The sequence below is a fragment of the Pteropus medius genome, unplaced genomic scaffold (genome assembly GCF_902729225.1).
Source record: "Pteropus medius unplaced genomic scaffold, Ma_sr-lr_union100, whole genome shotgun sequence".
NCBI classification, from domain to species: domain Eukaryota; kingdom Metazoa; phylum Chordata; class Mammalia; order Chiroptera; family Pteropodidae; genus Pteropus; species Pteropus medius.
Genome location: NW_024350319.1, coordinates 4,876,002 through 4,899,512, shown reverse-complemented (window position 1 = coordinate 4,899,512; position 23,511 = coordinate 4,876,002). Strand labels below are relative to the sequence as shown.

General features: G+C 33.3%; 1 protein-coding gene across 1 annotated transcript in view; it reads right to left on the bottom strand.

The window, feature by feature from the left end:
* Window positions 1–4,256: 4,256 nt before the first annotated feature.
* The window catches only part of LRRC7 (leucine rich repeat containing 7), a 1,130,220-nt gene continuing 1,110,965 nt past the window's right edge, over window positions 4,257–23,511 (bottom strand). Inside the window, exons 34-35 of the mRNA XM_039838554.1 lie at window positions 14,361–14,435; window positions 4,257–4,878 (exon numbers count right to left, since the gene is read on the bottom strand). Of these exons, the coding sequence (XP_039694488.1) occupies window positions 4,771–4,878; window positions 14,361–14,435 (183 nt within the window). The 3' untranslated portion in view covers window positions 4,257–4,770. The remainder of the gene's footprint in view (window positions 4,879–14,360; window positions 14,436–23,511) is intronic.

Here is a 23,511-nt window from a genome sequence, read left to right as displayed (position 1 = left end):
GCAAAGTAGAAGTTGTGCGGTTTAGACCCTCATGAGCGAGTGTTTCCAAACCACTCTTTTGCAGACAGTGTCAAAAAGGGAGGAAGATTGGAACCTGTCCCAATGACAATCAGCTAGGAGGCTCAGATATGGCAAAATTAAACATTTTAAAAACAGATGTGGAAACAAAGTCCTATTAAGGCATTTTGCCACCCTCGCCCTTGCACACAAGCACTGTTTGCTGTTGTCAGAGACGTGATAAGTGCTCTTGAGCATGCTTAATGCTACTATTCCAGGCTCCTTGATCACCCAAGAAAGTTTCTCGCAAACTGGAAGCGGGAACCATCAGTTGATACTCAAGCGTCTCCGGACAGTTAGAACTCTAAGAGGGCCTCTCATCCTTGTGTCAGCAGGAGAGAGCAGCCACCTGCTTCCTTTGGAACATCAGAGAATCTACAGCAGCAACAGCAACAATGAGAAGAGGTCAGTTTTACACACTAGGAACAGAAACGCCCCCAGAAGGTTCAGGATGTAACTACAAAACCTGATTGCATCTGCCTTAGTCTTGTATAGTGGAGTCTCTCAGAAAATATATTCTCTGAATGGTTTAGATCAAATTGAGCTGAAAGGATGCATAGGAAGGCGAATGTCCAGGATCTCCCATAATATTAGCCCACATACTTTCTATTCGCACACCTATTTTTCCACTGCCCACGTTCTATTTTCTTGCTATAATGTAAACCTGGGGGATGCTCTCGTTGAATGATGGAGACGTATGCTGGGCTGAGGCAGGATGCTTTTTTTAATGGGACACAGTTATGTGGCTAAGGAGAAAAGTTCATGCAAGTGCTCTCGAATCTGAAGATTTCCCTCCAATTCCTACATTATCAGATAACTACAATCGTAAGAGAGGGCACATCACCAACCCAGTGTTTGAACATTTCAGAGATATCTAGGATTTCTGTGAAAAGAACTTTACTGGAACTTCAGCCCTTGCTTTTCTTGATACTAGATGAAGGATCCATCTTCTTAACTTATTGGACTTCATTATTTGCCTAACTTTTTACTGACTCAATGTTTCAACAAACCTGCTGTTCGGTCAGTACATCAGGAACTAAACCTGTCTGAATTTACTAAACACTTGGAGTGGCCGTCTTATACCAGCTTGGCTTTTTATCCAGTGATGCTGTACTGTTGCCTCATGATAACAGTGTATTCATCAGAATAGACATTCTTGATCTGTGTGCCAATGAGAGGTAAAAATTCACTGAGGACAGCATTAAAAGCCAATGAAAAGACAAGGTGGCAAACACACCATTTTCCCAAAACTTTAAATTGTGGTGAAGATAGTAAGTAGATTTTATGGTTAAAAGTAAAATGTTTTTCTGGCTTCCTTCATCTCATGATTTTGGCAAATTCGGATAATATTTGAATTTTCACTTAATATTTGCATACGTAAATCTAATTTCTTCAGTTTTCTTCCCTCCAAATATTCTCTCCTTAGCCCTCCTGGTAAAAAATAGTTCAGTCCTACTTTAAATAAGCCATTATATTAGTGATATGTGCGTGATCATCTTCAAGATTAAAAACAAATTAATGCTGGTTTGTCACCCCCTCTTTAAAACTGCTTTCTGTCTTGAAGGTGGTAATCCAAAGTAAGGCCCAGAAACAACTGGAATTTTTTGATGTCTATGTAATTACAAGTCTAATTAACTAGGACACATATAGTTTATAGTTTTCAGTGAGCAATAAATTAGCACGATATAAATATTTGTAGTCATCCTGACTGATTATTTCTTCTTGAAAGAACACTTATATTTTGAAATTATTGTTTCTTTGGGTGACTTGTGTTATCTGGAAGGCTGAAATTATGGTAAGCGAAATTTCATGACAACATATTATAAGCCATTAAAATAGTTTAAAAAGAATTTGCTAATGCCCGTTTGGCTTGTAAAATCCGCAGCAATTTTACTAACAATTTTCAGTGCTTGTTCTTTCCATCTCTGATCTTTCTCATTTCCCTCCATTGTGTCTTACTGATCCATCGGATACAGACAGATCTCTCAGCAGGAAGATGTCAATAAAAATCAAAGACCAGAGGCAGAGTCTCCTGGAGCCATCGTGAATTCCACTCTTTCGTTGTTGTTGATTTTTCTTTTTTAAAGGCATACCCTTATCTTTTGTTTTGTTTTGTTTTTGTTAACATAAACTGGATTCTTATTTCAGAAAAAATTTTCTGGCAGCAATACCAGTTACTCCAAAAAAGTCAATACTCAAAAATCAATGTAATATTGGTTTTGGTCACCATTGGAATCAATTAGATTCCCCTCACCTCAGGTGTCTAGTGATTTTTTTTTTCCCTACTCAACCTAAAAAGAAAAAAGGCCTCTTTGCAAATTGCCTGCCTTTTCTCAGCATGCAGCATGGCAGTACAATTGATAATGAGGTGCTTTGGCACCTCAGATTTCTTTTCCAGTTAGTGAGAGATCCCTTTTTGCTTTTCCTCATTTCTGAACTGCAGAACAGGAAGGATTAAAGCATTGGCCAAGACAATGCTGCCATATCAGGAGTGGCAGAGGTGTTTACTAGGATCATGACTCTCTCAGCTTTGTGCCTCAGAAGGATCTCCTGACGCCCTGGAGATGACGTGGAAACCTGACATAAGAAAAAAGACTTGGGACATTCTATAACTGGCTCTTCTCTCACCTCGCCCATAAAAGATTAAACAAAACTGATGGGATGATTTGAGATGCCTCATTGCCACCAAACCACACCCTTGACTTTGTTTTTCCTTTAAGTGATCTTGAGAGGCCAGTGAGGGCCTCTGTCTTGATTAATGATGATCATCCTATAATAGCGGCTGGATACGGTGGTTTGGTGCAAGTTTTTGACAAAGAAAATTAGGCTCTGAAAAACATTTCTCATCAGAAACTGTAAATATATTAAAATGCATTTAAAAGTTACTTCTGGGAAACATATTAAATAGGCCAATCATTTAATCATTTGTTAAATGTCAAACTCTATAAAATCATGGTATGTCACCCTGACATAAAGCAACATCAAAATTAGTGCATCATCTATAAAGTGAAGTATCATTTGCCTTCAAGTGACAAATTCTACTGCCAAAAAATACCACTGTACTTCTAATAAGTGACATTCATTTTAATAGACCCTACAAAAATACAATATTTTCAATGTCCCCATAAAACAATTAACTTACAAATATTATTCTCAGAGCTTTGGTGACGTCAATATGTGATACTACTGTGAAAATCCTACTGGAATACTTGAAATACTAGCATGTAAAGTAAATTTATTTTATGTGTATATATATATATATATATTTTAAAAAGAGCTTTGTGGAAATACAAGAGAGAATTCAAACAACCAACTCTGGGAAATTATTCTGGAATTTTAAATTAATATTTTAATCAAATTAATGACTAATATATAAAAGAAATATTTTAAAGGATTATAAAATGAGTTGGTCATTTATAGAAGAAAACAATGTAAAAATAACTAATTCTATGTTAACTATGCTTGTTTTTCTCTCCAGTGACACAAAGTTCAGGATTTTATATACTTTAAAATTTTTCTGGAAAAAGAAGTATTTTCTCTATTTCTGCCCACAAAAACAGGCACTGAAATTAATAATACAGGTGGACTATAGCTCTGAGAAATTATATTTGAAGTTTCATATTTAAATACCAAAGTGTTTTAAATCTCCCACCATAACTTTCTGATGACAGTCTTTCTTAATGATAAATTTTATCAATCCCCCAAACTCATTTTAAATTGTTCAAAAATAGCAAATTAGATAAAGCAACACACAAATTAATTCCACATTTACAAGTAAAGAAATTACAGGGGCTACAGTTTATAATCAATATAAACTTGAATGAAATAAAGCAATACCTTTCCTGCCACCCATCATTCACTGCTTAAATTTGTGGTGAAAAAGATTTATCAGCAATGACCTTTAGTCTGTTTTGTTTTGTTTTGTTTTGTTTTGTTTTGTTTTGTTTTGTTTTTAACTCTGCATGTATTATAATTAGCTAAAGGCGTTGAATAAATTGGTTTGTCCTATTTTTATTCAGGTCCCAGAGATAAATGGCCAATTTATGAAATATTTCACTCTGTTATGAGAATTTAGCAAATGAATATGGAACCAAATATAAACATTTATACCATATGTACAATTACTTTCATAAGGCATTATCATGTAATTTTTGTTGAAAAAGATTCAATATAGTAAAGTCTTATTTTAAGATATATTTTCTTTCTCAATCCGAGATGTTTAGTTTATGAAAATATTGTTTTGCTCTATATTTCTTTTGTAGATATGCCAACATGAACCTTGTGCTAGAAATATTTTATGGGAATTACAATTCTTTATATTTGTATTTTCTATATAAAGGCATATACAACTTTGAGGCAGTGTTTCTGATGGAGAGCAGAATTCATAAAGAGCTTATGTGTGCTTCCGTGCTCTGAAATTATATGAAATCCACTTCGAGAAGAAACTTATTTGGTTAAAAAAACAAAAACAAAAACAAAACTGCACCAATGCACAGCCAGAGGCTGACAATTAAAACTTATACATAACCACATAAACATCATATTTATATAGTTAACATTTTTTAAGGATGATCAGTGCTAACATATAGTATTATACATTTGGCACTAATGTTTGCCATTGGTCCAGCAATTGGCAAAATTTGTTTCTATGTATAAATTTATTTTTGAACATTAGGTCTGGCTAGACATATCTTCACTATTTATAAAAAATATTTAGACAGTAAGCTCACGTTGAATAACTAGGTCTACTGTGTTCTGGAAACTCTTCAGTAGTAATACAGCTTTCTCATGTTCCATATGTACAAAACTATGTCCATTTGCCTGTAAACACAAATAAAACAGAGCAATCAATACAAGACACTTGTTTTTCACTTTTTCAGTTTCTAATCATAAGATTCAAGGGAGTGTTGAGGAACCAAAAGTTATCAGTTTTAAAAATTCAAATAGAATTGTAACTACGGAAATAACTAATTAATTTCACCCAGCTTTAACTCAATTTATTAATTCAACAAATATTTATTAAGTGCCTAGTATGTCCTACCTAGGACTGCCCTATTGTAGTAATAGTCACTGTGCTACTTATAGAGATATACTGGTGAATAACAGATGTATGCAGATGAAATATAGTAGTTTGGTTTTGTTCTGATTTGTTTTGTTTTTGCAGGAACTTGTTGAGATGGTTCTGGTGTCCAAAGGGCCATTGCCTTCTTGCTTATATAATCACTGATACAAACTAGTCAGCATGGCTAAATATCTCAGTCATGCAAAACATGACTGGACACCTACAGTATAGTTGAAATCTTATTTTGACTCACTGAAAAGTTCTTAGTTTATACATATTAATATTAATGAGATCACTTTTATTTCCCCCATTGCTAAATGCAAGTATATTCATGATCTACACTACTGGGTCTCAATTCCATCTGATATAGCTAAGAAATCCATCCCTCAGGAATAGAGCACACTGACAGTAACAGAGAACATGTCCACTGCCTTCTAGTAAAGAATCCTCAATCTATGCAATCGAAATTCATTTTAAGCATAATTAGCCTAAGGTTACAATTTCAGGATTCAAATTGGCTATGATTTGATATTTGTGCTACAAAATGTATATGCTTCTCTGTAGTTAAGCTCATGGGTCTTTGGTTTTCTCTACATTAAATTGCAGATTTCCTTGACTGGATTGATTTTTATTATTAATATAGTGAGAAGTGGATCCCATAAAGTTTCACCCAGGAAGCATCCTCTTCAAAAAAAATAATAAAAAAAAGACCTTATGAAACTTGGTAGGAATAAACCTTGGAAACTCAGCGATGACAGTCATGTTAACTTTTCCTTGTAGGCTGAGACAGTTGACTTAGAAGAGTCAGCCTAATTGACTGCTTGGCAAAGTATAGGTAATAGAGACAGTTAATTGGCTGACTTTTTCAATTTTCAATTGACATACTAATTTGGGGCACCCATTGCTTTTGTTATTTTACTTTTTTATGCTTTCTTAAAATATGATTAATATCTCAAATAGCCACTCAAAGTATTTTACTGCCTTTGGTCTTTTGAATTTAAAATAGAAGTATACCTCTAGCAATACTGTATAATTTATAATTTTGGTGAAAGTCGTATGATACATTATATTTTATCATTACTTTGTTAAAATTGGTTGGCTAATGATATGATAAAGGTGGCCCTAAATATTGATTTTTCAAACCATAGTACATTTATGAATAAGAAAAATATTAGGGAACGAAAATGTAAACTTGTGGAAATGTATGTAATTAGAAATATACATTTGTTTTGAATTAAAGAATCTCTCTCTCTATATATATTTTCTTTAATAACATTTAATTAATTAAAATGTCTATCAAGTTGGCATTGGCTGTTTTAGTGGCAGGAAATAGTGGTTGAGTAGAACTTTAGGTGTGTCACACAGCCCAAATTTCTTGCTTTAAGTTATAGTGAAATCCAGACAACTAGGCTCCATTCAATGTTATTTCTGATTAAATGGTGACATGAAATAGAGAATAGCATATGGTACATTCCCTTTTTACATTTATCCAATTTCTGACATCAGGAATATAGCAAACTTGGGTGAGGTATATGTTTATTCCACTGTACTTTTAAACTATATACTAACTTTCTTCATGTCTTCAATTTGACCAAAAAATAAATTTTAATTTTAAAATTAAAACTTAACTTTAATAATTAAATTCTTAAATGTCAAATCTTAGTAATAATAATAATTTTGTGAGTGCTCAGATTTCTCTACCTGTAGACTCAAAACCTAGAATTTCAATGAACTCAAAACTCATTGAGATCTTTCAAAGACTTGTTCAAAACTTAAATATCTCAGTATTTCAGGGATAATAAATGCTCTGGGATCTGGAGGCCATGAATTGTACATTGTTCATCATCAGACTTGACCATTCCTGGTTTCAGGAACTATTGGCTTCAAAATCGTATCGGTGTTAAGGACATAAATAGTACAAAACCCAGATAGCAAATTAATCACAGCTGTTAATTCTGAATAATACTTTAGACCTTCAAAGAAGAATAGTCCACTTCCAATCATGATGATCTATCATTTTTCAACCAAAAATGTCTTTTCTATTCTAACTGTGCCCAAGGCGTTGTGCTGGGGATAGGAAGTAAGAAAAAGATGAAACAGGTAGGCTCCCATCAAAAAAATGACCACCCAGAAGAGGAAATGGCTGTGGACAAAACTAAAAATAAGGTGGAAAATGCCTTACATGTAGTAAGCACTCAGCAAACTTATGCTAAGTAGAATTAACATAGGAAGAGATAAATAACTTACGAGGGTCGCTGAGCAGAAGAAAAAGAGAAAAGGGAAAATTTCCAAGGAAGCTGTTTCTCTGAGGCATTTAACAAAAGAGTTTCCTGGTACTCACACCTGGCAAGTGTGATTAGCAAGAGACCACAAATCCTTGTCTTATCTCACGCCTGGAGTCTCCTCCAGCCCTGGTCATGTGAACAGCTGGCGATACAAGTAACTCCTGCAACAGTCCATGCAGGTAAGAGGGTTTTAAGATAAACCACATATATCACCATTTTTAGGAGAATTTAAAAATAAAAAATATCTGTGAATTTAGACCTTAAGTATAAGCAGCAACTATAAAAATAGGTTTATGTGGAAGGGCTTTATAGGAGGAAGGGTTAGCTCATAAATCCTTTTCTTCGAAAGGAAGAGAGATAGCCCAATATGTAAAACATTTCAATAGGACTTTCCTGGAGAGAGAGAATGAGAGAGCCAGGGAAAGAGAGAGGTGAGAGTTGGAGGAGGCGTTGCACTCAAAGACCAGCTTGCTTGCCAACACCTTCCAACCCCATGGTGCTCCTAAAAACAGTGTGAAAATTGCTGATCTAGGCTAATTTTCTTATGTAATAAGTGGAAGAACTATATCTCAGAGAGACCAGTGACCTGACTGAGGTCACACAGCCAGGACTGAAATATCTGCTACCATAATATTCTTTCTTATTATTTCTCTCAATATGTCACTGAAATAATAAGACCACAATCACCTCCAGTGACTTGAACTGATGTTTCACTGATCATGATAAAATAATAAACATCTTCCCCTTAAAATTGTTGCTATATCACCTCCTAATATAATTCTGTTCTTTCTAGTGATTGCAGAGCCATAATTCTCATTCAGATTCCTATTGGATTTAATTGAACTTGTTCTAAAAATACTAGTAGAAATAACAATTAGTCCTATACCAGAATCTACAGAACTGCTGAATCATTCATTCTTATTATAGTTTTAAATCTGGTTGAGTTGTTGTAGCCATTTGTGAGCCATCTCAAAAGTAAAAAGACAATGTCAGACTATCTTCTAGGGCAGTGCCAGGAGCCTTGAGAGAAAATAGATTAAAAAGGAGTAAATTTTAGGGTAGAATCTATAAACTTGGTACCTGATTGAATAAGGGAATAAGAAACAAACGAGAATCAAATTGTGACTTCCTTAACAGTAAACAAAAACCTTGGAGGAAGAGCAAGCCAAGTTGGGAAGATGATGGAGTCTGTCGTACTGGCAATGCATGCAACGGAAATGTTGATTACAGGCTTAGAAATAAGAGATTGGAATTCAGGAAGGTCAGAGTGGTCACATTAGCAACAGAAGTCAGGTTTCACTGCATCTTTATTAAGCTGCATGGAATGCTGACAGATTTATCAGAAAATAAGTTTTTTAAAAAAGCATGTGAACAAAGGGAAATCCTCCTTGGGGAGCAGGATGGGGTTGCATGCAACTTTGGGTGTGTGGTGCAGAACTGAAAGATAATGTTTGCTGTTGACTTGGGTATCTAGGAGAATGTGTCTGAAGTGAGAGAGGGAAAAGTGAAATAGGTCCTAATCCTTCCTGCTAGAGAATGGCATAAAACTGGCTCTAGCCAGTCCTAAGGAACAGGGATTCTTATGGGGACCAATACATTGAGGAAAGAGATCCAGGCAGGAGGAGAGCTGGGAAGAGTCATACGAAAGGGGATCAAGATAGAGTGCTCCTAAAGGAAGCAAGAAATCCAAGAGAATCGAATATTTTCTAGTGGCTCCAAATAACCCTAATTCTCTGTAGCACAGAGGAAAGAGCAGGGAAATGGCATAGCCAGATTAATTCTGGCCTTAAATCTGGGTTTGTTTCCTATAAACCAGGCATCGAGATCTTCAGAACCACAGTCCAGATTCTGATTCAAGGCTAGAAAGACCCCTTGTATAACTTAGGTTTTAATATAGCTTCAAAGCATCAACTTTTAGTATTCATGCTTAGTAAGTACAAATGAGAGTTATACAGTTGGAAACACAAACATAGAGGTGATTTCCCAGAAGGATGGATAAATTAGATCACTGAGTCAAATAAACATTAGGATTCTATCTCTAATTCTAGTTCCCCAAAATATTTTGGATCTAAACTAGAGCTTTGGTGAACTTAAAAGACCAAAACTTAAACTATCAAAACTAGGGACTGCCTGGTGATGGCTTCAAAGTAAAAGAAGGACTCCAAAAGATCAGAAAGCATGTCATTTTAGAATGTTTATTACATATTAAATGAATTAATATATGTCAAGTGCTTAGGACAGGGTCAGGCACACTATAAACAATTAATCAATAAACATTAGTTCCTATTGTTAATATTACTTCATTATTACTTTCTTGAATTCAAAAACTACAATTTTCACTAAGCCACAGGAATGGAAAGAGAAAATGTCGGAGAAAGGAACTTTGTTTTTGTTTAGTCAAGCCTAACTTTTTAAAAGATAAAAATGTAAGGATCAGTCAGCTCTCTGTATCTTGACATAACTTGTTTCATTGGCTGTTGTGAGGTTGTAACAAATGTTGTAGGTTCATTAAATAAATTCACTTTTTAATATTAATTCAGCTACTTCATGACATGGAACACTATGACAGGACTGACATCAGGGGAGGCGATGGCAGAGGAGGTTAGAAGAGGCGTTTGAATGGAAGGAGAAGATAGAATCTCAGTTCTAGAGCAACTTCTCCCCTTCTTAGGACAGAAGAGCAAACAGAATTTATATCGTTTTGTTAAAATGAATATGGCTATCTGGGTTACATCTTGAGCAGTTCAGACAGGGAATCAGAGAATTATGTTACCGTATTTGTATAGGGCTTTTCCAATTAAAATGAAGACCAGAAGAATCACAATTTTCCAACCAGTAAAGTTTTGTGGTTGTTTGTGTGTGTGAATAGAAGAGCTAAGGAAATAAAGACCGGTGCTAGGCGATATTAATTGCAGAGTATAAAGCCAATGATGCTTTGAAAAATAAATGCATATAATTTACATTTACACATTTGACACTTTGAATAATGTGTTACATAAATGCAAAAGATGATTTTAAGAATACCCGTTAAATTAATGAAAATTTAAACTATATTGCCACATTTAACTACATATGCAATTTTTATAAATGCATAGTCTATCGTAGGTTACAATGTAATGTGTGCAATTTTGAGGAAATTGTAAGTAATGAAAAATGAGAAATAAATGAATGGTTTATTAAGTCAAATTGAAGTTAATAAGAAAACAATCCAGGAAAGAAAAGATATTCTGAAAAATTTTTCTTTAAGAACATATAATTAATGGGTTTCTGGCTTTGGCTGATTTGAAAGTATAAAGGAACATTTTACTATAATCTTTGTTATTCCTAGAAGATATCCTTCTTTATTTTAATTTCTCTTGACATCTGCCACAAAAGAGCAATTTTCTTTAAAAAAAAGAAAATTGCTCTTTTTTCATGATTTAGACATGAAAAGATTGAGGTTAATTAAAATAATATTTGTGATTCCAACAAAAATTAGAGCTTCGGAATTACAGCTCATCAGTTTACTGTAAAACACACTTAGCTTCTGCATTTCATCCTCTTGGTCTTTCCTGCATTTATCTTTGATTTCTTTCTGGTAAATGTTTTGTCAAGTGAATAAATTATGGATATTTATACTGCAGATATTCTCCAGATCATGCTGTAATTCTCATAGGAATTCTGTAGTATCTATATTAGTTGAAGCTCTAAACTTAACTATTCTCCAAGAAGGCTTGGGCGCAGTAGTGGTGGGATTATCCAGTAAGGACAGCAAAACTCTTTTCAGAATCAGAAAAAGAAATGGGATTAGAGACATGGGCATGTGATTTTTGTTTGGTTTAAACTCACCCTCAAGGGACAAACATTTAAAGGGTCAGTGTTCAGGTATTGTGTACCTTAGATTTTCATTAGTACACAAAAAACTTTCATTTGGATAGTTCTTGGGATGAGGGAAAAATAAAAAAATACAGCCACCAAATTAGAGCTATAAGGGCAAGCTTTTATGTTGTTTAATCCTGATAGCCAGGCATTATCAGAAAAAGTATGAATCTCAGATAATTATAATTATGTTTCACATTAACTATCCAAAATTAATTCCCATTTCAGAATTTTAATCTGATAGACCACTCTCATTAAATATTGGGATATATTTAGGGCTAAGTATACTGCATAATTAACATTACATTGACTTTATACCAAGTCATTTAAAAAATTTTCCTATCAAAAATCTGAAGGCTTTATATTCTTAGAGAGTTCACATGAAAAATTTATATTACACTTTTTAAATGAGAGAGTTCGAAGTCTTAGTGGCTTTACTGTAGTATTACAAAAATCTTCATAGGATAAAACATAGATAAGAATTTCTCTTCTGTCTTAAGTGCACATATGTACTACAGCTTGAATGTTTCACAAATTCAGGCTCAAAAAAGACATGGCGAGATAGAATAGACTCAACTAAAGACTGGATTATTTGTATAGAAATGTAGGTGTAGAACTAATAAAAAAAATAGTAATCCTGAAGATATTTATTTATTTACCTATTCTTATTTTAGAATGACTGTTTTCTTATCAAACATGTTGACTGAACACCTCTAACAAAAGAATTCCCTGCTTTGGTCCGTAAAGCAGTTCCCCGACAAGCGACAAAAAGAGTAACTGCAAAACCAATGTCTCATATTCAGGGGACTCTTTGTAGCCAGATTGGTCTCTGGTTTAGTAAAGAGCTTGGTCTTAAAAGAAGACAGACGATGTGCTCATTTTATTAAATGTTTGATAGTCAGCTCTTTTCCTGTTTCTCTTCCTCCTTCGCTTTCTACTCTGTGTAATTTTGGGCTTGTCTACTCCTGGCGTAGGCTGTATAAAGGCAGAAACTTTGTTAAATTCCCCATTCCATTGTTCACATTGTTTGGCACAATACATTGTACCTAGTGGGCATTTAATGTACATTTTCCAAATAAAGAAATAGAAAATGAGATGAATATGATATTATCAGTAAAACTTGCTCCAGTGGCATCAGTATTATATAATGGAAGAAGCTCAAATAAGTAATTTAACCTCTGTCAATAACAGATATCTTGCAGGGTTGTTGTACGATATAAATGAGACCATATAGATGCTTAATTAATATTATTTTCATTTCAGCCAGACTATGGAAATTAGAGCCGGCCTAATGAACTTGTCTTTACTGGTTTTCATGTTTTACTTAATACGTACAATAATTTCTTGATCTTCCAAAAATATCATATATCTCAATCTTTAATTAGTAATTTGTGCTGAACTTTATATATTATGAACAAAATGAAATGAATAAAGATATGGCATATAATCATGTACATTATTTAAGCTTATTTTTGGTTGTCTTCTAATCAAACTGTATTAAAAAAATCTATTCTTTAAATGTATTATATCATTATAAGCAATAATTTTTCTGAACGCTAAGAGTCACAAGATTATTACATCCCTTCCACCCTATCTTGCTTGCTTTTCTCCCAACTTCTCTAGTGTTGTTGATTTTTAACTACTAAATAAGATCAAATATAAAAAAGTGTTAATTTATTTGGCCTTGTTGGGAAATTCTTTAGTGAAATTTCCAAATACATAAAATTTATTTCTTATTTGCTATCAGTTTACAGCAAGCCCAATAACTGCCATTACTTAGGAGGCTCATTCGTTGTGTTTTGGTTTTTCTTTTTACCTTGAGGTCCAGGTTGTACATTGTAATTAAGACTTGTAAATAAATTTGCTACAGTGAGAATATATTCTAATGATCTTGTAAATGACAGATAACTCAATGTTATAAACCCCCTTTTTCCAGTGTTCTTTAAACTAAAGGCCAGTATTATAAAGAGAGAAAAATGTAATTTGCCCTCTTAGCATCTGATGTTGGCAATTATTTCAGTTTAGAATTAGTCATTCTTATTTCTTTCAGAAAGTATAATTGGCTACTTGTGCTTTTAACTAGCATGAATGAAACTGTAAACATAGTAATTTATTCGATTAAGGTCTATGTGCATTCTTCTTTTACTGAAAATGGATTTTGATTTTATTGTACTAGATCTAAATGAGTTCTATAGCAAAAATAAAATGTTACATTCTTGATAGTCATTTGTAAAGAGAGGAGACATCCCAGGTGCAGCTCTTCTGCATATTTTTGGCTTTCCACTGACTGGGCTTATAATTCCTTTCTATTTCTTACATTAGGACTTCATTCCTCTGTGTACTTCACTTTAGCTGTATACCTCTCAGAAACTAGAAATACTAAATCCCCCTGTCCCCAATATAACTATTCTAGAATTTCATACCCAGAAAAGACTATTCTGACCCTTTAACTAGACACTAACTTAATTCTTACTTCCCTTCTGCAGGATATTCTCTCTCTCGCTTTATAGATAGATAAAACGTGTTTTTTTTGTTTGTTTGTTTTTTGTTTTTTGTTTTTTTTTTACATCCTTTTCTGAATCTGAAAAGAAAATTCTTTCTTTTGTTACTTCTGTCACGGATAAAGGCAACTCGCCAATCTCGTCTTAAGCTACGGAATACTACTCTACCCAGTCTGGCATTCTAACAGATGAGAGATCTGAGATTAATTGGCTTCATTTTTTTTTCAGACTCTGAGATTCAAAATAATTTCTTTGAAATTCAGTAGAGAAGAAAACTAGTCATTTCCTTTGCTAAACAAGCAGTATTTATCAAGTGTTTTAAAGTTACATTGTAATTGTTGACTTTTTACCGGAAATTGATAAAATTATTGAACAATTAAATTTTTGAGCTGGAGGGACCTCAGATATAAGTAACCCACAGTTCATTTACACATAATGAATGTGAGTCCCACAGACATTATATAAAATGCTTAAGATCATAGGTCTAGTTGGGCAATCCAAAAATATAGAACTTCCATAATAAAGTAGTAAAGAAACATTTTAGATTATTTTGAGTCTTTTTGGTTTCAATGTTTTAACTCAAAAGACCTGTCTTACCTGAAGGATCTTATCACCAGGCTGTAGCAGGTTGGATGCTGGTCCATCAGGCTGAACCCTAGTAACAAAGATACCCTATAAGTCAGAAGTAACAGAGGTTAGGATTCTATTATCAAGAACTGGGCCTACTTACATTTTTTTTCATTTATATAGAATACAGTGAAAGCATATTAAAAGCAGTTTATACATGTACACTTCAAAGGTTATTATAGTATTTTAAGCAAAGCACTGCTCTCCAAGTCAAGTTTAAGAAAAGTAACATCTTGCATTAAAAAAAGCTCATCTGTTTTTAAGGTGCACCTATGATTTATAAATTAATTTCATTAATTAGTCTTAATTTCTTTCTTAAACCATTTGAAATATGGCACTAACCATTTTTTGTACAACTTCTGAAACTGGCTTAAGTTATTCTGCATTGAAAATGTCTCCTTTTTGATATGTTGTAAATTCGAAGTGCACTGAAAAAAACCTTACTAGAATTACACATAAGTACTGTTTATTTTAATGAGCCTTACTTTGTATGTTACTGAGAATTTTAATATAAATGATATATGAACAAATTAAACAAAAGAGAACTCCAGCATGCATTTTAAGTATAAAGTGTATATCTACATACTTACAAAACCCTTAAATTGATTAATTTAGTTCATAAAAGAATATAATTTTTTTAATCATATATAAAAGCAAGATTTATTGAGTATCTACCACATGCTAGACCTTGATTGCTAGTGTTATAAAGATATACAGAATATTGTTTCTGGCTTCAATGAGCTCACAATATAGTGGAAGAAAAGTCAAGAAAACCCCCAATTACAAAACAGTATGACAAGTGTTATAACAGAAATACGATAGATTATCAAAAAAGCTGTGCCTAGTTTATTTTTAGTTTATTGAGGCTTCTAAGAGGAGGAGATACCTGGCAGCTGAATCATAAAGAACAAGTATAAGGCATCAATACAGATAAGGGGAGGAAGGGTATTCCAGATAGCAGGGATACCACATACAATAGAGAAAGTGTCTGTTACATTCAAGAAACTGCACGTAGCTCTATTATGACTGGAGTGGTGGTGGAAGGGTGTGAGTGGATGGGGTTGGGAGCATGGGAGAAGGTCAGGCCAAAAGGTAGGTTGGGATCTGATTCAGAAGGGCTTTTCAAAGACATACTTATCAGTTGGGGGAGCTACTGAAGTATTTTAAGCATGGTGGTGACAAGATCTGAAGAATGAACTGATACGTGGATAAACAAAATGTGTACATCTATTTAGTGGATTATTATTTGGCAGTAGAAAGGAGCAAAGTACTGACAACATGAATGAACCTGGGAAACATTACGCTAAGTGAAAGAAGCTGGTCACAAAAGGCCACATATAATTCCATTTAAATGAAATATAAATGTGGTAATGTGATAGTGGTAATGGTTGCACAATTCTGTGAATGTAGTAAAAACCACTTTAAAAGGGTGAATTTTATGTTATGTAAATTAGATCTCAATATAGCTGTTATTGTTTTTTTAATTCTTAAGAAATATTAATAGAATAGAGGATAATATTTAATCTCCTTGCTTATTATTTAAAAACTAGCAGGGTGAGGGATGAGGGATGAGGGATGATGGTAGATGGGGTAAAGGGGAAGGGTGAAGTGGGTAAAGGGGATCAAATATATGGTAGTTGAAGGAAACTGGACTATGGGTGGTAAACACACAGTAGAAAATACAGGTGTCAAATGATAATGTACACCTGAAAATTATATAATTGTATTAACCAATGTTACCCCAATAAACTTAATTAAAAAATAATTAAAAAATCATTTAATATGTTGATCTGTAAACTTAATGATTCTCACTTAAACTCATAATTTTGTGTATGTGTGTGCAAATGGTTTAATAAACAGATCTTAATTAAAATACTTCTATATGTGTTTTCATTTAGCTTTTCAGATTTTTATGAAGTTTATTCATTTAAGTCTTTTAAATGATTTTTGTCTTTCTGATTTTAATCTCTTTTCTTTCCTATTTAAAGATGAAACTACAGATGGGCATCAAAATCTCTAGAAAAGTGCATAACTTTTAATTCAATCTCTATAACTTATCTTAAGCAAATAACTGGAAAAATATGCAACATGCATTTACTAATATGTTCATTATAGTATTATTTATAATAATAAAATTATAAAGCCACCTAAATGTCTAATAACAAGGGACTGGTTAAAAAATTATGGTAAATTCATGCAACAAATAATATGTAGTTATTAAAAATAGAGTCCTTGAAAGCAGATATAGAAGTACACTAGTATTTAGTGAAATAAGCAGATTATAAAACATTATGTGTGGTATGATACTATTTTTGCTGAAATATGTTTATATGTCTGTTTGTATAGAAAAATATCTGCAAAGACATACTCTTAAACATCAACAGTGGTTGTAGTGGGAGATAGCATATATATAAACACACATATATAAAGAGCAAGACATCATATATATGATAAATATATATATTTCTTTTTGCTTATCTGTTTTCTAAATTTTCTAACATAATTATGTACAACTTATACCATTAAGAGAGTAATAATATATATTTTTTTATTTTTAGGTTAATGGGGTAGTGGTAAGAGTGATGCTCAAATAGCTACTTCAGTTGTACAAATGGTCAATTTAGAAGGAAAAAGAAAACTAGTTGTTTAAAAAGAACAGATAAATAAGCACAGTGTTTAATCCAGCAGACTGGTGAATGGCAGTACTGGTTATGAAAACAAATATAACCTAGCTACAAACAAATATAATCCTTTCCACACTGAGCATATATAACTCTCATACATCATCAATCCAGGACACTGTGTGTGCAACTTGGTAGCCCCTCTCTTTGCTGTTGAGGTCTCTGTACAATAGGCAGAATGATACTACTGCCCAAAATAAGCCACCACATCTCTGGGTGCCAGAGGTGAAGTTGTTTTGACAATTATTTTATCCCAGCAGGCAAAGTCTGTACTACCTAATTAATTTTGATTGCCGTTCTTTCATTGTACAGAAATAGTTTTAATAATATTCGTATGAATCCAGACCACAGGAACCGAATTATGGCCATCATATCTCCAATGCTGGGAAGAACCAGCAACGCTCCACAACCTGACTGCTAAACGAATACAAATGTAGTGTCTGTGGCCAGTTTAATTTCATCCATCATGAAGCTCTGCAGGATTCAACTGCTGTTCTGAAGACTTGTTTTGAAGCTTACTCTTATGGTGTCCTGACCCTTCTAAAACATTTACTTCTGTTTTCTATTTCTTTTCAATCAATAAATTTCATCAGCTAAGAAACTGCTACTGCCAATAAGTATAGTTTTCTTTTTTCTCTATATATTCTATCAACAAGCATATTGCCATGTTAGTTGAAACAGAGAGCAATAAGTGCTATGTCTGATAATTGTCTGTGGCATTCGTGATTTGTGGAGGTAGAATGTTTCCCAAAAGACTGCCTGCAAAGGCCAGTCATCTGATTTTTCACTGTATTTATGTTTATAAACAGTATGCTATGAAAGAGAGCAAATAACTCTGAACCTATTTTGTGGTCTCTGTTATGATGAATATTGATGAGAAATATGAAAACTTTGACACTGCTATGAAAAAGCTCATTATAGCAACATGTCATCCTTTCAACAAATTTGTTTTTTTCTGAGTCTTCAAAGAATACTTTGCACTGATGACAGAATTTGGTGAAAAATTATTAGACTATTTGCATTCTGAAAATTACAACAATAACTTTTTATTGTTTGGTGAAAAATCATCTCCTAATTTCCGAACAGTAGTATGCTATCTTGTATGTATCAAAGATCTAAATCATGAAATCTGATCAATTTTATAGCTCTACTAGCAAAATCTAAATATGTTGTTCTTGTAATATTTGGTAGAACGCTAAATGTGGAACAATCAACCATGTGGTACATTCAAAACTAGTGAAATAACATATATACCTAAGATTACGGTGAAATCTTCTTACCCCAGCAAAGAAAATACTTTAGTAACTCTCTTTTTCAATGACGTAATGTGTATTTGTTTTCACTGCTGCTGTAACAAATTACCACAAATTTAGTGGCTTAAACATCCCAAATTTCTCAACTTACAGTTCTGTAGGTTAGGAATCCAACACAGGTCTCACTGGGCTAAAACAAATGTATTGGGAGGACGGCATTATTTTCTGAAAAATCTAAGTTAGAATATGTTTCTTTGTCTTTTCCAGATTCTAGGAAGTGTCTACATTTCTTGGCTTATGGTCCCTCATTTTCCATCTTCAAAACCAGTTATCGTGCATCTCTCTGAACATTTCTCTACAGTCAGATACACATCTGACCAAAGCCAGGAAGCAGTCTCTGCTTTTAAGGATTCATGTGATCAGATTTGGCCCACCTGGACAATCCAGAATAATATCATCGTCTCAAGGTCTTTAATTAATATCGTCTACAAAGTCTTTTTTTTTTTTGCCCTGTAACATAACATATTCACAGATTCTAGGAATTTGGATGTGGCTATCTTTAGGGAGGCCGTTATTTTTTTGCTTATCACATAGTATAAGAAGTAGATAAAAGCATAGCTAGTTCTGCAGTTAGACTGTGTGTTCATAATTTATAAATATGTGACCTTGGGTAAGTTAATTAACTTTTGTATACTTTTTCTCATCAGTAAAATGGATATATAATGGTATATGCTCACAGTCATTAGATTAAGTGAGTGAATGCATACAAAATTCTTAGAAAAGTAAATGGCACTCAGCGTAGTGTCAATAAAAGTTATCATAATTATTGAAAGTCTAGAAGTCAACCTAGACTTTTTATCCAGTAAAGCTCATTTTGAGAGCTTTAGAGTCTTCAAATGTACCAGATTTATTGTCAGGAAATTCTTCTTTACGCTCAATCTGCAGTATATTGAAAGGCCAACATTTATCTTTCTCTTGCATTCCCAACAGGTAAGAGGATCTCTTATTTAGGAAAGGGGATGGGGAGAGGGATATAAAGCCTCTCCTATCTCATCTGTGGTTTCCTAGCGGTAGCTTTCAGTGATAATGGCTCCAAAGATTGTTCACTCTCAGTAGTGGACCCAAGTCCCAAGTAGAGGGCTTTCTGATGGTTCTTAGTAACTTTCAGAGTCTACTGTTTCTTGTAGCTGCGAGTCAGGTGCATCAGCTCTTTATAGCAATGGCTGCTAGAATATAGTTAATGGCTAAGGGCAACTCTGAGTGTGTTTTTCTAATGCCTCATACCTCAGGACCAGCTAGTTCTCAGGTTCTTTAGTGGTTTGATGGCACACTGGTTTTCCCTCAGCACTACCTTTAGAGGGCATCTCGCAACACAGCAAGATAAGTGCTGCAACCTTTTGGAAGGCTTTGTTCTTCTCAGACACCAATATCTGGGTATGCTTGAGCCAGACGTAGACCCTATGGACTCATGCATCACAGAGAGACCCTCACAGATTTGAACCAAAGTGAACCTAGAGAGGCCTGGCTGAATGCTACAAATGTCTTCCCTATTTTTAAACTAGTCTTTATGCAAATCATAAAGAGTTTTTCCAAAGGTATCCATAAAGGCTTTTTTAAAAGTTTCACTTTTCATAAACAATTTTGAATGAGTTATGGTATAGGAGGTTTTTCAGTGTTAAGATCTGACCTTGTCTTGCTGGTTACCTAGCTGGCTTATACCTCATTGGACATAAACCTTAAAGAGCTCAGAAAGTTAGTCTACATGGCCAACAGTTAACATTCTAACTTTAGAGGAGAAAGAAACTTTATATGGCTTTTTAATGATGAAGGTGAATGACTGTGACAGCCTCAGCTATTGTAAATGTAGGCACCGAAATAGAACTTGTCTTAAGGGAACTGCAACTTCGATTTATGAAATATGCTTTTCTTTAAAATTCTGAAAAATCTGCGCTTTAGCCGATATTAAAAAATTGGTTTCTAGGAAGGCAATATCTTAAATAAAAATTGCATACTATTACAATTACGATTCAGAACACAGTTTAATATAGAACATAGTATTTTATGCTTTCATATAATTTTGAAATTTCAAAGAGTATTTCTGGAGGAAAAACTGACTCATGAAAACAACAAACAGCCACTGATTCAATAATTTTTAAGGGAAAACTTTTTTTTTTTGCCAAAAGTGTGGCAAATAATACTTTTTTTCTTGAATTGGGCAAAGTTAATATGAAAATATGTTGTGGCTCTAGAAGCAGCTTTACATAGACATAATACTTAGCCTCTGATTACTAGAGGACTTGACACATCAGGGATAAAGGTATCATCGATAGTTTTCTTTCTATGAATAAAAGTGTGATGACAAAATAATTTAAGGTTAATTAGTGAGTGTTAAATCTTAGTCTTTGAACAATTTGCTATCATAATGATTGAGAAATTTATACACAGAAAGAAAAGAAATTTATCCAAGGGCCATTAGAAACTAAAAGAAAGACGGGGAGGGAGAGAGGGACAGAAAGGAGGGAAAAAAGGAGGCTTTAGAAACTGAATATGGTGCTTTGATGTATGACTAAACTTCATCTGACAAAATGATGAAATATGAAATACATAAAAGATGAACACAAAGGAAAATTGTTTTATAAACCTAGAATACTTAAGCCTCAAAAGACAGAAATACAAATAAAAATTCTAGAATTGACCAAAGTCCTCTAAAAATTTTACAAAAATCTTATAAACAGATGTTTAAATTAGGAATTTTAAATTTTCACAAAATTTTTAAATAAATATAAAATAGAAATCACTTGGCTGCATTTGTAAATTATTTATTAATAATATATTGGAGCAACAAGGAGACTAATTAAACCCATAAAAATGACTATGTGATTACAAATATCATAATGGCAATATAATAAAGATGATTCTAACAGAAGAAATAACACATTGTTTGCTCTTTAGATTTACATCATACTTTTAGGTCATTGTAAAAGTTTCTTTAGTAAGTCAAAAAAAAGTATCTTTTTCAAGATACTGCTCTTTTGACTTGCAAAAAGTATTTAAAAAGTAAGCAGTTTATTCTCTTTTATCTGAGATTCCTGTTAGAAATGACAAGTGGACTACTAGAATATTTTTTATAGTTTGATGCTGACCATTCTGGGCTGTTCTCTTTAGGGAAATTTGAATGTAAAAATTAAAATTATGTTTGGCTATGGTTACTTTATAATTATAGTTTTCCTTTTATTGATAGCTCCAGTATTCCAATTATGATCTAACAATTAAACATCTCTGGGATGCGACTGAAAATAACCTTGCTTCTTGTATATTTCTTGGTGAAATTCTTGAGTTTGAAAATGAATTTTATTTTATCTGACTTTCATTATTTTCTTTTAAAAGTAAATGATCATACTTCTTCGAATACTGTCTTCCTAGATTTCTTGTCTCTTTGGAAAAAAAACAAAAGAAATATTCTTTAAAGCCCATATTTAATATGAGGCCTCAATTGGTGGTGAATATTTGGAAGGCCGAGTTTTATACAGTTTGCTGACTCTGTCAGAGCTTCTAATGGCTTTCCTTTTCAGCTTCATACATAGCACAAAATAGTAGAAACTACTGAAAGCAGGAGTAGGTAATTGTAGGTGCTGTGGATTCTCCTTCCTAGTCGTTTCTAAAATAGTATCAGCAATCAGCTTTCTGATTATCATCCCTGCAGGCTTCCTCAAAGCTTTTTCAACTGTATACTTTTTTTGACACTATCTGCATCATTTTAAAATAATGAATTGAAAGTGAAGAATTCAATCAAACCTTTTTTTTGTCACTTATGCTACAATAAGGTTTGAAGTGAAAAATTGTTCTGTCATAAGTTATATTCAAACTATGATTATTTTAGATTTTATATGGTTTTATTTAATCAATAACACATCATTGTAGAGTCAGACCATGCTAGAAGTATTTTTTGAGGTGGCAGTGAAATCAGGAAGTCAAAAAGGCCAGTGGCAAATACCCAGAAGACACTATGGTTGTGAATTCTGATTCACTGATTGACAAGTGGCTCTTAAGCCAAGGCTGTATGTGAGCAGTGCATGGTGAAGTGAAGAAAGAGAATTCTTTTTGATTCCTTGTCTCTATATTATTTGAATTTTTATAGTGACAATGTTTTCATTACTTGTGCAATTTTTGAAAAGGAATGTTGAAGGGAAAGGATTTTGCAGTTGTATACATCTGAGACTAATATATCATGTCTTGAAAGGATAATGATTATGTCACCCAAAATAAAAGCACTGAGACTGCCATGTGGCTAGTGAATGAAGGGGAAGCAGTACACTCAGCAGAAGGTTCCTAAGTGAAAGGGGCTCTTGATTCCCTGTCTCATTGACCACTCACTAAAGTGCCTCAGAGTTCGCCACCTTCAGAGAACTGAAACCACCCCGCTGGTGTGTGCAAGTCATTCAAAACCAAGCATATCATAGGGCCTTTCTTGTGGTACAGGGATAAGCAAATCTTCTCAAGTCTAGGTATCCCATTACTTTAGTTGTTTAGAGGCAAGGTAGAGACATTCTTGTCAAGTAAATATAGAAAGAACACATGTTTTTTCTCTCTCAATAAAGAAGCCTCACTATACCTCAATAAACAAAATACAAAAAAAAAATCTAAGGTATGACTCCCTTTAGTCACTTTATAGCTTAGTCCAACATTGAAAGAGGTTGCTTTTTATTTTCTGTTAATAAATGTCATCAGGAGTTAAATGATAGTGCCTTGTTATGGAAATGTAGTTTATGTGTGATGATGGAGTTAGATCTACTAGGTTTCGAATATAGGAAGTACTTTTCTATTCAATTATACTTAAGAAAGTTACTAAGACCATGTATAGCTATACTAATTACATTGTAAAGATGACAAGCATTTAAAGAAAAACATATTTATAATTTTGTGCCTTATATAAACTGTTATTATTTATTTACTGCTTGCTTGATTTAACTCTGGATTTTTCTTTAAATATATATATTGTTGCCACTGAACATTATATATATACATATATGTGTGTGTATATATGTAGATGTACATTTTTAAAACAATAAATCACTCTAAATTTTAATCTGCTAGTGTAACTTTACAGCATAGCTCTAGGAACTTCAGGTGAATTTGATGTTCAGTTCCTTCCTGGGAATCTATTCTCTTCTGTTTGTAGCTACCCTC